The 15,005-nt window shown below is 39.2% G+C and overlaps 1 protein-coding gene across 1 annotated transcript; it reads left to right on the top strand.

Annotated features, from left to right (window-relative positions):
- Positions 1 to 9,838: 9,838 nt before the first annotated feature.
- Positions 9,839 to 11,569, top strand: LOC308075742 (tripartite motif-containing protein 16-like; the record flags this gene model as incomplete). Its single annotated transcript, XM_080415688.1, has 1 exon — positions 9,839 to 11,569. One exon carries the CDS (start codon positions 9,839 to 9,841, stop codon positions 11,567 to 11,569), a length of 1,731 nt encoding a protein of 576 aa, XP_080271814.1.
- Positions 11,570 to 15,005: the final 3,436 nt, after the last annotated feature.

The following is a 15,005-nucleotide window of genomic DNA, read 5'->3' as shown; positions in this document are numbered from 1 at the left end:
TTTAATAGCAAGTTGGGAGAGAATTGGAGAACTGCTTGGCTCTGATGTAGTAGGCTGCCCACAGAGGGGACGGGCTTCAATTAGTGTATTTAAATACAGTACTGTATATTGACACCACACAGCTCTGACATGATTCAGTTTAAAAACTATAACTCCAGTGGTAGAAAGTTACTAAGTACATTTACTCAGGTACTGTACTTAAAGCTGCTCTATGTACCGTTCCTCTTCTACCCCGGATTTGAACTCGGTTTCCTGGGCAAGTGCTGAGTTTTTACTATTGAGCCAATAGAGCCTGTCTGCTTGCTCAGGGAGGCTCAGGTCATTAAAATCAGTCCTTAGAAAGGTGTGCTCTGTGGAGTGCATATCTCCACCAGGAAATAACCATTTCCTGTTCCTGCTTGGCCTCTACATCTTAGCAAACACTTCAATAATGTATACTGTAGTGTACATACTTTGAATAATTAATTTCACTATACCAGCAGGATGACTTTTAAGCCTGCTAATGTAGGTAAACCCAATGTATTTTAAATCAAGAACTGTGACGTGTGAAAAATCACATGGTAAAAATGACATCTAACCAGAAACCAATGTTCTCAACTGGCTTTGGACTGATACTCAATATGCATTGATCATGACAGGAACCATTACATTATATGAAATTAATATGAATAATATGTTAATTAATATTAATAATTAATACGAGAAAAATGGAAATATTCCTATATGAAAGTTGTGACACACAGGGGTCCAAACTCTCATTGTGTAACAGTGTCTTATAAAGACTATAGTTGTATTTGATGTTAATTCTGTGTTTGACTTGTTTTACACTTCATCTCATCTGGGACGTGACCTGACAGCTGTCAATCAGTCAAATGATCAGGTAATTATGTTTTCCATAATCCAGTGTCCAGACGTTTGTTAAAATGACCCAAACATGTTGTAAAGTGTAATATCCCTTTAAAATGACCCCAAACATGTAGTAAAGTGTAATATCCCTTTAAAATGACCTAAACATGTTGTAAAGTGTAATATCCCTTTAAAATGACCCCAAACATGTAGTAAAGTGTAATATCCCTTTAAAATGACCTAAACATGTTGTAAAGTGTAATATCCCTTTAAAATGACCCCAAACATGTAGTAAAGTGTAATATCCCTTTAAAATGACCTAAACATGTTGTAAAGTGTAATATCCCTTTAAAATGACCCAAACATGTTGTAAAGTGTAATATCCCTTTAAAATGACCCCAAACATGTTGTAAAGTGTAATATCCCTTTAAAATGACCTAAACGTGTTGTAAAGTGTAATATCCCTTTAAAATGACCTAAACATGTTGTAAAGTGTAATATCCCTTTAAAATGATCTAAACGTGTTGTAAAGTGTAATATCCCTTTAAAATGACCTAAACATGTTGTAAAGTGTAATATCCCTTTAAAATGACCCAAACATGTTGTAAAGTGTAATATCCCTTTAAAATGACCCCAAACATGTAGTAAAGTGTAATATCCCTTTAAAATGACCTAAACATGTTGTAAAGTGTAATATCCCTTTAAAATGACCTAAACATGTTGTAAAGTGTAATATCCCTTTAAAATGATCTAAACGTGTTGTAAAGTGTAATATCCCTTTAAAATGACCTAAACGTGTTGTAAAGTGTAATATCCCTTTAAAATGACCTAAACATGTTGTAAAGTGTAATATCCCTTTAAAATGATCTAAACGTGTTGTAAAGTGTAATATCCCTTTAAAATGACCTAAACATGTTGTAAAGTGTAATATCCCTTTAAAATGATCTAAACGTGTTGTAAAGTGTAATATCCCTTTAAAATGATCTAAACATGTTGTAAAGTGTAATATCCCTTTAAAATGATCTAAACGTGTTGTAAAGTGTAATATCCCTTTAAAATGATCTAAACATGTTGGAAAGTGTAATATCCCTTTAAAATGATCTAAACATGTTGTAAAGTGTAATATCCCTTTAAAATGACCCAAACATGTTGGAAAGTGTAATATCCCTTTAAAATGATCTAAACATGTTGTAAAGTGTAATATCCCTTTAAAATGACCCAAACATGTTGGAAAGTGTAATATCCCTTTAAAATGACCCAAACATGTTGGAAAGTGTAATATCCCTTTAAAATGATCTAAACATGTTGGAAAGTGTAAAATCCCTTTAAAATGATCTAAACATGTTGTAAAGTGTAATATCCCTTTAAAATGATCCAAACATGTTGTAAAGTGTAATATCCCTTTAAAATGACCCAAACATGTTGTAAAGTGTAATATCCCTTTAAGGATTGTGGAAAGAGAAAAGAGCTCGTTGGCTCAGTGGTAAAGTCACTGCCCACCACCATGGAGGTTGTGGGTTAGAATCTACACGAACACAATTGGCCCGTGTTCTGGGGAGGAGGAGGAGGAGGAGGAGGAGGAGGAGGAGGAGGAGGGTGATATCGGTCATTACACGACGTACTCCTATGGGTGGGGTGGGGGGGGGGGTGAGAGGAGCGGCGGGGAGTGTTGGGTGAGAGGAGTAGAACGAAGGCTCTACGTCCTCCTGGTGGGGGCTCCTCACTGGCAGGTGAGTCAGTAGGATAGGACAGCAGTGACAACACAGAGATGTGTGAGGAGGAATTAATTGGCATAACGACTACATTGGGGAGAAAAAGGGGTTAAAAATAATTGGCTACTATAAATTTAAATAAGAAAAAAAAGGAGGAAAAAGTACAGTCTATCCTGTCAGTAATGTCTAGTTTGATCCTGTCTCCTCCTGGCATCACGTCTTAACTGTCCTTGAGCAAGGCACTGAACACATAACTGCTCCTAGCACACTGTAACGTCTTCCATACACTTAGAATGTGTTAAATGCAGGTGATAAATTCTCCATTAAGTGTAAATGTCCTTGACCAATGAAAGTGTCCTGTTGTGCTCCTCAGAGCACAGGTCCTGACTCCACCTACCAGAGCCTCCAACCTATCACTATGGACCAGCAGCCAATCTATGATGTCATGACTCCACCCACAGTACCACCTAATAAGTATGACCTCATAATGTTTATGATGTCATGACTCCACCTACAGTACCACCTGTATGACCTCATAAAAATTGATATATATATATATTTTTTTATATATAATACATTTTTTGATAATAAATCGGTAAAATCAGGCAAAAACAAGAATTAAATAACCTAACCCAGAATTAAAGTAACCAAAATCCGGAAAAAAATTAACAAAATCCACGCTCCGCACGCACGCTTTGCGACGCATACACGCGCACAGCGCGTGCCCACCCGCTCTCGCCTAGGCCCAGCCTATACTAACACTATAACACACTAACAGACTAACGTCTGGGCCCTCTGGTAATATCCTTACGGCCCACCAGTGGGCCCCAGCCCACAGGTTGAGGACCACTGCTGTATGTCTATGGTCTTACACATCACAGTCACACATACTCATGATGCTCCTCCTCTTTCAGGACGAGGCAGCAGAGAGGAAGCCATTAGTGGGAGGAGCTTCACCTGGTTGGCTGCTCTGACAGAATATTCATCTGACCGCCTGTCTGCCTGCCTGTCTGTCTGTCTGTCTGTCTGTCTGTCTGTCTGTCTGTCTGTCTCTGTTTGTTTGATTGATTTATCATTGAAATTGTTTTTATTTTCCATTCACCCTTCATGCATCCTGCCCTGTCCTGCATCACTGATTTGTACAGATTATATTTTCTTTACTTATTCATGTAAATAGTTTGATTTATTAAACAGTCTGTTGACTGACAGCCTTTTGTGTTCCTGTTCTTATTTGTGTCTGAAATGTGAGTCAGTTCATCACAGTTGGTTGTTTGGTTCATTAATTGATTAGTTTTAGATTAGATTGGTAACTGACTATTGAAAAGTGTTATAGGTTTACAGTTGCAGGGTTAGGTCAGAGGGCCTTTTGTGGATGAAAATAATGCTTTTTTTATCTATTCATTTATTTTTTCTGAATGTGAAATGTTCTTCTGACATGGACTTTTTATTAGCTGTCCAATCATGACTGAACAATAAATAAAATGCTGAGCTGATGGTCTCACTATGCTCTGCTATCAGTTTTGTTAATATAGTGTTTTGCTACATCACAACAAAACACTATATTAAACCTATTACTACCTAATATCATTACATCATAATGAACCTACACCTGATACCACCATCATCCTCCTCCTCTGACTAACAAAACACTATATTAAACCTATTATTACCTAATATAATTACATCATAACAAAACACTATATTAAACCTATTATTACCTAATATAATTACATCATAACAAAACACTATATTAAACCTATTATTGTCTCCGCCAGAGGTGGAGAGTATGTTTTCGTTCTTGTCCTTCCATGTGTCCCCCCGTCTCAGCCAAGCTAACATTGGTCAAGCTTTGCGTGACACGTGACAATATTGTTGTCACCAATGCTCTGATTGGCTAGCGAGACGCATGATGACATAGAAACCTATAAATAGGTGTGTCACTTCAAAAAAAATATTTATATTTATTGAAGTGAGCTTCCATCAGCCAAGCTAACATTGGTCAAGTGACACGTGACAATATGTAATATAAATAGGTAAGACAGGATTAATCAGGTCCAGTACTGGCGGAGACCTGTGCTCCGAGGAGCACATTTTCTAGTTACCTAATATAATTACATCATAACAAAACACTATATTAAACCTATTATTACCTAATATAATTAATCATAACAAAACACTATATTAAACCTATTATTACCCAATATAATTAATCATAACAAAACACTATATTAAACCTATTATTACCCAATATAATTACATCATAACAAAACACTATATTAAACCTATTATTACCTAATATAATTACATCATAACAAAACACTATATTAAACCTATTATTACCTAATATAATTACATCATAACAAAACACTATATTAAACCTATTATTACCTAATATAATTACATCATAACAAAACACTATATTAAACCTATTATTACCTAATATAATTACATCATAACAAAACACTATATTAAACCTATTATCACCTAATATAATTACATCATAACAAAACACTATATTAAACCTATTATTACCTAATATAATTACATCATAACAAAACACTATATTAAACCTATTATCACCTAATATAATTACATCATAACAAAACAATATATTAAACCTATTATTACCTAATATAATTACATCATAACAAAACACTATATTAAACCTATTATCACCTAATATAATTACATCATAACAAAACAATATATTAAACCTATTATTACCTAATATAATTACATCATAACAAAACACTATATTAAACATATTATTACAACATATAATTGCATCTTATTCGCGTTCTTTTTTTTTCTTTTTACCCATTTTTCTCCCCAACTGCTGTAATTCTGCAGACGCTGGACAAAGCGGACGCACCACAAACCCACATCCTTTTTTGTATTATATTTTCTTAAAGGTCTATTAATGTGTCATAATGAAACAGTGAGGTGTGGTCCAGCAGTGTGAGCTCCAGGGACTCAAAGCAGCAGTCGTACCCAGACAGCAGAGCTGACGGGTGGGGAGGAGAAACACAGACCTGGGGGCTCGTCTCTGGAAGATGGTCTATTAATCAGAGGGTAGATATTTATCATTTTAGGTGATTAATATATGCCATACAGCGGCTCAATCTGCACTAAGAATACTACTGTACTAACTAAGAATAAATCCGGCTTTCAGATCATTAACCTATTAAGAACGGGAAAGAATCTGTGTCATTTTTAGATTTCTTTGGCTATTAAAAAATAGCAGATATACCAGCTCATAGCACGGCACCGAGTGCCGCGCTATGAGCTTGTAGATCTGCTATTTTAGAAAAAACATGAAAATTTGTGCCAATCTTTTAAAGCAAACATTTTTAACTCAAATCTTTGCTTCTGGGGGGATTCTACAAATGTCTTCTAAATCCTAACAGTTTTCTGAAAAACGTATGTTTCTATAATATCAGTGGTTCTCACACGCTATGCTAGTGGTTCTGAGCTAAAAAAAACAAACATTGAGAGACACAGTTATAAGGATTAACCCATTAAGACCAGGAAAGCATCTGTCATTTTAGATTTTAACCACTTTAACCATTATCTTATACTTTGGCTATTCAAAAATTGTTTTTGAAAAGTCTTGAAGATTTGTGCAAATCTTTGAATATATATATATTTTTTAAAGAAAATGTTTTGCTTCTGGGGATTCTACAAATGTCTTCTAAATCCTAACAGTTTTCTGAAAAACGTATGTTTCTATAATATCAGTGGTTCTCACACGCTATGCTAGTGGTTCTGAGCTAAAAAAAAAAAACATTGAGAGACACAGTTATAAGGATTAACCCATTAAGACCAGGAAAGCATCTGTCATTTTAGATTTTAACCACTTTAACCATTATCTTATACTTTGGCTATTCAAAAATTGTTTTTGAAAAGTCTTGAAGATTTGTGCAAATCTTTGAATATATATATATTTTTTAAAGAAAATGTTTTGCTTCTGGGGATTCTACAAATGTCTTCTAAAACCTAACAGTTTTTTTTACTTATTTTTCTATAATATCAGTGGTTCTCCTTTTTCATGTCAAGGACCCCAAAATTATATGTATTTGGCCGCAGACCCCCATCGCAAAATATGTTGTTCCAGGGACCCCCAAGAAGCAAAGATTTGAGTAAAAAAAAATCGCTTTAAAAGTAAACATATGTATATACTGTATATTCAAATATTTGCTAAAGAATTCACGATTTTTCAAAAATAGCAGATCTGCAAGCTCATAGCGCGGCACTCGGTGCTTCACAGTCGATTAAAAAGTTCAGCATCACAACAGCTGTATTTCCACATCTTAAGACAATGGACCTGATAGGTAACAGCCTGTAATGATACTGGATGGGAGTGGTATTTGACTGATTCACTAGAGAACCTACGGCTAGGATTGATGGATATGTGTAAAGACAGAGATCTCTTAAATATTGTCTATAATACAGCCACACTCATACTGCATGGTGACACACTGCCACCTTGTTCTCAGCTTAACAACCTGGATCTATCATTTAATGACCTGAATGAACTGTCTAAGGATTCAATAAAACAAATGAATCAACTGAGTCACCTGAACCTCTGCTCGAACCACCTTTCTAAAGTACCAGACCATGTTAAGAATCTCTCCATGCTTCAGATCCTAAACCTGAGTTTCAATTATATTCATGATTTAAGCTGCTCAGACTTCTTAAATGTAACCAGACTCACACACCTTCATCTAGATAACAACCACATCTATGAACTCAAACAGTGTGTTTTTCACCATCTCAACAACTTAAAGGACGACTTCACCGCTTTTCAACCTATCTTCATATAATTGGTCCTCACTAATACTCATGATAAAATGGTAAAAAAAAATTCTACTTGGTCTGTGTCTCATAGGAGGGCTGTGGACAGTCCAGAAACCTGTCTACCAGTGACATCATCGTTAGGCATGATTTTTTTTTCCAACAAGATTTCACATTTTTTATTTAGATTTTTATTAACACGAGAACACTGGCTTCTTTTATTGCATTGCAACTTTCCAGGAATAGCAAGCCTGCAGTTTCTATTAGCTTGGATTCCCCATTGATGATGTCACTGGTAGACGGGACTCTGAACTGTCCACAGCTCTCCTCTGAGACACAGACCGAGAAGAAAAAAAGTGTACAATTTTATCATGAGTATTAGTGAGGACCTATCATATGAAGATAGGTTGAAAAGCGGTGAAGTCGTCCTTTAAAGGTTCTAACGCTGAATCACAATTTAATTGAGGCGTACGGCGACAAGTTCAAGACCGGCCTTCAGCAACTAGAATCATTGGATTTAAATAAGAATAACGTCTACCTGCTCAGTGAAGGGCAATTCATGAGTCTGAAATTGCTAAAGCACTTAGACGTGGAATTCACTGGCATGGTGTGTCCTATTTATGGACTAGATGAACTTGAAACACTCATTATAAATTTGAATGCCAACATCTTCATGAGTTACAATGTCAAAACTACAGCACCGTACTGAAGAGCCTGAAGAGATCAACAATACAATTCAGTTCACAAAACATGCGAAATATATGGGTCATGCTCTCGGATATGAAACATTTGGAACATTTGAATATCTATAGTTTTCCACCACCAGTCTCATACTTATTTAAATATGTACCACAGCTGAAGACTCTTTCCTTAAGGGGCTGTTTATCTGAAGTCCCTGGATTTCCTGGCACTGGCCAATCTGACTAGACTCTCCTGGCTGGACTTGATAGGAAATAAGTAATGTTTTGGGGTAAACTACTCCTTTAATGTAAATGAAAGTTGACCACAGCTACCGTCTGTTTGATGAACAGAAGGACGTATTGATCCTGGTGTTTCTGGAGGACATTCCAGCCCACCAGTTGTCTCCCTACTATCACATGAGGAGGCTGGTGAAGAGACACACCTACCTGAGCTGCTCCCAGGCTGGACAGCACCCTGGTCTGTTCTGGTCCCAGACTGGACAGCACCCTGGTCTGTTCTGGTCCCAGACTGGACAGCACCCTGGTCTGTTCTGGTCCCAGACTGGACAGCACCCTGGTCTGTTCTGGTCCCAGACTGGACAGCACCCTGGTCTGTTCTGGTCCCAGACTGGACAGCACCCTGGTCTGTTCTGGTCCCAGACTGGACAGCACCCTGGTCTGTTCTGGTCCCAGACTGGACAGCACCCTGGTCTGTTCTGGCAGAACCTCCACAGAGCTCTGGACACACCTCACATTGACCTGGGTTTGAATGAATAATCTAGTTCATGTATATATTATATATATTAACATGTATGTATATATTATACATTGTTACAAATAAATGATGGACTATGTTGTGGCAAATGACCCTTAATGTGTGTTTGTTTTTGATGTATTGTATTTTATAACTTACTTGTTTTACATGCTGTGATCAGGACGGCCTTGAAAAAAGAGAGCTTGCTCTGATCTTCCCTGAATAAATAAAGGAAAAAGAAAGAACATACAATTGGGATTAGTAGAACACTTTTTAACTCTTCGGTAGTATGGACCCATAAGGGTCCATATACAGGTCCATTTGTACACTCTCAGAGTTACAGACCTGCAAGGGTCCATTTGTAGATTCTCAGAGTTACAGTTCTTTACAGTTTTGAAAAGTTAATTTGTTTTCATTGAGACAGACAGTACAGACAGACAGACAGACAGACAGACAGACAGACAGACAGACAGATGCAAATGTCAACATTTTCTGAAAAATATTCATTCATGTACACTACAGTATATATTCCTAGCAGTAGAATGCTTTATTTGATATGAATTATATCAGTGTAAAACTGCTTAATTTGATGTAGGCCTACTGTATACTATGAAATAAATACAGATCATGCTTTCGCCCCTGTCTGTCTGTCTGTCTGTCTGTCTGTCTTCTTTTGATTGCATAGTATAGTGTATCTTATTTGGACTTGGATCAGTTCACTGCCTTCGGCCTGGTGGAGATAATAAACACGGTAATCCTGCATGCAAAACGGACACTATAATGAAGCTAAAGCCTCTCTAGTGAGAAGGCCTTGATAATGACTTAATGACAGCATCACGCACTGACATCACAACGTCATCATCACAACTATACGTAATCGTCCTTTAAAGTCAATTGTCAAATAAACAAAACGATATTCAGTAACTTTTTATTATTAATATATTAGCTTGCTAGTAGCAACTACCTGTACAAATTATACTTTTATACTATTATACTATATACTATATAACTTATTACTTTATTATATTTACTGTCACACATTCTGCTATAAAATGACACAGCAAGGAGTTCAAGTGGATTTGCTGGAAAGGATCTGCTGTTCCATGTGTCTGGATCTACTGAGTGATCCAGCGAGTGATCCAGTGAGTGTTCCCTGTGGACACAGCTACTGCAGGAGGTGTGTAGATCAACACTGGACCCAGGATGACCAGAGAGGGACAACCAGGTGTCCACAGTGCACACACACCTTCACCCCAACTATACTGGTTCTGAACAGAAACCCCATGCTGGCTGAGGTGGTGCAGAGCCTGAAGAAGACACAACTCCTCCCAGACGAGGTGGTGCAGAGCCTGAAGAAGACACAACTCCTCCCAGATGTTCCTCCTGATCTCTGCTACGCTGGGCCTGGAGATGTGGCCTGTGACTCCTGCACTGGGAGGACACTGAAAGCAGTGAAGACTTGTCTTCAGTGTCTGGTCTCTTACTGTGACGCTCACCTCCAGCCTCACTATCAGTCTGCTGCCTTTAAGAAACACAAGCTGGTCAGCGTCTCCGCCACCCAGCTTCAGGAGAACATCTTCTGCTCTCGTCACGACGAGGTGAAGAAGGTTTTCTGCCGCACAGATCAGCAGTGCATCTGTTACCTGTGCTCCATGGACCAGCACAAAGGTCACGACACCGTCTCGGCCGCGACAGAACGGGCCGAGAGACAGAAAGAGCTCGGTGCGAACATCCAGAACATCCAGCAGAGAATCCAGGAGAGAGAGAAAGACGTGAAGGTGCTTCAGCAGGAGGTGGAGTCCATCAACCACTGTGCTGACAGAGCAGTGGAGGACAGTGACGCCATCTTTGCTGAGCTCATCTCTTCCATCGAGAGAAGACGGTCTGAGGTGAGGGAGCTGATCAGAGACCAGCAGGAACGTGAAGTGAGTCGCGCCGAAGAACTGAGGAGGCGCGTGGAGCAGGAGGTCACTGAACTGAGGAGGAGACACGCTGAGCTGGAGCAGATCTCACTCACAGAGGATCACATCCACTTCCTACACAGTTTCACCTCCCTCCCAACGACCAGTGAGTCTACACACCCAGCCAGCAGCCTCTTGGATGTGACTGTGGCTGTGTCAAACCTAAAGGTCAAACCAGAGGACATCCTTAAGGAGTTGGGGACACAGATCTCAGAGACGGTGAACAGAGTGTTTCTGTCCACAACGCCGCCTCCTCCAGAGCCCCGGACCAGAGCCGAGTTCTTACAGTATTCACGTCCGATCGCTCTGGATCCAAACACGGTGGAACCACACCTGTCTCTGTCTAAAGGCAACAGGAAGGTAACGAGGATGATGAACCAACAGTCGTATCCTCATCACCCGGAGCGGTTCACTAAATGCCGTCAGGTTCTGAGCGGAGAGGCTCTGAGCGGACACTGTTACTGGGAGGTGAAGTGGACCGGGTACAACGTTTACATAGCGGTCTCATACAAAGACATCAGCAGAACGGGGCTGTTTAACGAGAGCGGGTTTGGATACAACGATAAGTCTTGGTCTCTACAGTGTTACGATGAGGAGTACGTGTTCAGACACAGGAACGTCGGGACTATAATCCCGGGCCCTGTGTGCTCCAGGGTGGGGGTGTACCTGGACCACAGTGCAGGGCTTCTGTCCTTCTACGGTGTGTCTGACACCATGACTCTGCTGCACAGGGTCCACACCACCTTCACACACAGCCTCCACCCTGGGTTCTATGTTTCTTCATTTATCGGAGCCACTGCTGAGCTGTGTGACCTCAGGTGAATCAGTGCAGCTCAGTCGGTAGAGCTCTCGCCTTTGGACCACAAGGCCATGGGTTCGATCCCGGGCACCGCCAACTCAGTATGAGTTGCACGGCTTGGGTGGGTCAACTCAGGTGCTGATGGTAGGTGTTGGTGTAAGTACTGGGAGCTGATGGTAGGTGTTGGTGTAAGTACTGGGAGCTGATGGTAGGTGTTGTTCTAAGTACTGGGGGCTGATGGTAGGTGTTGGTGTAAGTACTGGGAGCTGATGGTACAGTAGGTGTTGTTCTAAGTACTGGGGGCTGATGGTAGGTGTTGGTGTAAGTACTGGGAGCTGATGGTAGGTGTTGTTCTAAGTACTGGGAGCTGATGGTAGGTGTTGTTGTAAGTACTGGGAGCTGATGGTAGGTGTTGTTGTAAGTCCTGGGAGCTGATGGTAGGTGTTGTTGTAAGTACTGGGAGCTGATGGTAGGTGTTGTTGTAAGTCCTGGGAGCTGATGGTAGGTGTTGTTGTAAGTACTGGGAGCTGATGGTAGGTGTGGCGCTCCACCTCAGCATTCCATCTCCCAGGGGTCCTAGGTCATTGTAACAGGGATAGACCCCAGTGTTCTCGGCTGATACCGACAATAAGCCTCTCCAACCTACTTACTTAAATCACACAGTGGAGTCCTCATGATGACTCCATAATCATTGTCTTTATAACATAATATTCTCAGCCTTCAAAATATAACGTTCTGTCGGACCTTATAAACAGAGTGGTGGTGTTACTAAGCTTTATCACTTGAATTGCATGTTTATTTTATTTGTCAATTGAGAAGATATTGTAATTGTATAGTTAATGTGTTAATAATCTGTTTTATTATTTTAGTTATTTTGGATTCATATAGTTTGTTATGGAGGAATTAGAGATTTTTGTACACTTTTGTGTCTTGTTCTCATGAGGTAATCATTTTTGTGGGGTTTATAATATAATTGAAATGATATTCAATGATATTATTTTTTTATGTTTACATTTTTTTTGAATAACATTACAAATGAATTCAAATACGTTGGAATCAAATTATTTTATTCAATGTAATCATGTAATAAAACGTAACCAACATGATAAATACCAGTTGAATACATATTTGTATTGATATACAGTATACATAGTATTGTGTTTGTATTATTACTCTTTTATGTACCTTAATCCACTGTCTTATGTTTTTATTTTGGTGCATTTGGAGCAGAATCTAATAATACATTCTATAGCATATATAATAGCATTCTAGTGTTTCTCAAACATGTTTGCCTCAGGGCACTCCTGTAATTAACATTTTGATGCACGGCACCCCTGAATTATATTGTTACTTTATATTACCTTACATTTATGTCATAATTACGGTACATAAATACCGGTATGTAAATCTTTCCCCCTAAGATACAGTATGTCACAAAGAAAACGTGAGAGAATATCACTTTCTATTATAGGACAGATTAAAAATAACGTTATACTTGACGTTTAACCACTTGAACCCCATCATCTCTATTTTGGGAGGAACTTTCACCAAAAATAGCAGATCTACAAGCTCACAGTGTGTCAAAACATCACGCATGAGCTTGTAGATCTGCTATTTTTGGCCAATAGATGTGGTGTAGATTGAAAAAGAAAGCATCAATTACAGTGCAACTCTGGTCTGTTGACAGTGGTTAAACTGAAGTGATATTATTGATGAATTCCAAAGTATTCTGTGTCACTCCTGGACCTGTGCCACGCCACCCTAGGGTGCCACGCCACCCACTGTGATAAAGCCTGGCCTACATTACATTTATACATATCTGTCAAAAGGACATAAAGCTTATTTCCATTGTGCTCCATTGTTTTACTTTCTTCCTCCAACATTCATATTTATTTGAGTGAGATACAGTATACTTTAGACATCTGACATCTGTCTGCCATATTACCGCTTGCTGTGTGATTGATTGATTGATGTACTTTATTTAGTAAGACATGAGAACAGTACATAACAGTACATGACAGTACATAACAGTACATAACAGTACATAACAGTACATAACAGTACATAACAGTACATGACAGTACATGGAAGTACAGATTCACAACACAAGGTCTACTAAACTGGAAATCTCATTAAGCACTGAGCTTGTTTAAGATGAGATCCCCATGCACACAAATCATGATGACATAAGAGACAGACAGATATACACACTACTATACATATAAGAGACAGACAGATATACACACTACTATACATATAAGAGACAGACAGATATACACACTACTATACATATAAGAGACAGACAGATATACACACTACTATACATATAAGAGACAGACAGATACACACTACTATACATATAAGAGACAGACAGATATACACACTACTATACATATAAGAGACAGACAGATATACACACTACTATACATATAAGAGACAGACAGATATACACACTACTATACATATAAGAGACAGACAGATATACACACTACTATACATATAAGAGACAGACAGATATACACACTACTATACATATAAAAGACAGACAGATATACACACTACTATACAGAATGTCATACAATCAGTTTACAGGTTACTGGTATGAAGAGTGAAAAATATGTACAAAAGAAGAAAGAGAGAGGGGGGGGGTAGGGGGTAGGTTAGGTTAGGACTTGGGGTAGATTAGGACTTGGACAGGGGCCATTTTTGAATGGCAGCCTCCTGAAGGCGTATCTTTAGGGCAGTTTTGAAAGTGAGTAGGGTTTTACACTCCTTTACTCCTTTTGGTAGGGCATTCCACATTTTTGATGAATAGCATGAGAACGAGTTCATTCCCTTTGTTGAGCCAAATCTGGGTTGAACATGATTTGTGGAGCTGCCTCTGGTATATCTGGATATATTTATCATAGAAACCCTCCAGTGTTTTCTATTCATTTTAATATGTTTAATAGTCTTTATCTGATGCAGAAACTCGTGTCTTTCACGCTGATGCAGATCAGACGCTGGGCTCTTAAAAAAAGGTTTGTTCTGCCACCTGGTGTTCATGTATCAGAACTGCAGCTCCAGTCTGTAACAGCACTGTGCAGACTAGAAGGTTCATGGGCCATCTAGAAGATGCCAGGTTCATGTGTTGACCTGGCATGAGTGGCATCCAATCGTTTCTAACCACGTCTTCCGTGAGGAAGAACCTTTTTGCTACAGGCTGCGGTGAAACCTGCAGGGAGGGTTCAATCCATCAGAGTGAGATGTTTGAGGCCCAGCAGCAACGACGACAGCGCAACGCACAGAAAAGCCTCCATTTCTGGTCAGACGACGGAGGAGCCAGACCATGGAGCCAAACCACAGTGCCTAGAGCGCCTCCTAGTGTCGCCAACAGCTGCAACATCTCAACGTTCCTGGCCTGGCATAGAGACACACGGCCGGAAGCGGAAGGCCTACAAATCCACGCCCACTTTTGAC

This window comes from Gymnoscopelus braueri (assembly GCF_963280865.1).
Source record: "Gymnoscopelus braueri genome assembly, chromosome: 20".
NCBI classification, from domain to species: Eukaryota; Metazoa; Chordata; class Actinopteri; order Myctophiformes; family Myctophidae; genus Gymnoscopelus; species Gymnoscopelus braueri.
The sequence above is the reverse complement of the archived record's forward strand: the minus strand, read 5'-3'. Positions and strand labels throughout refer to the sequence as shown.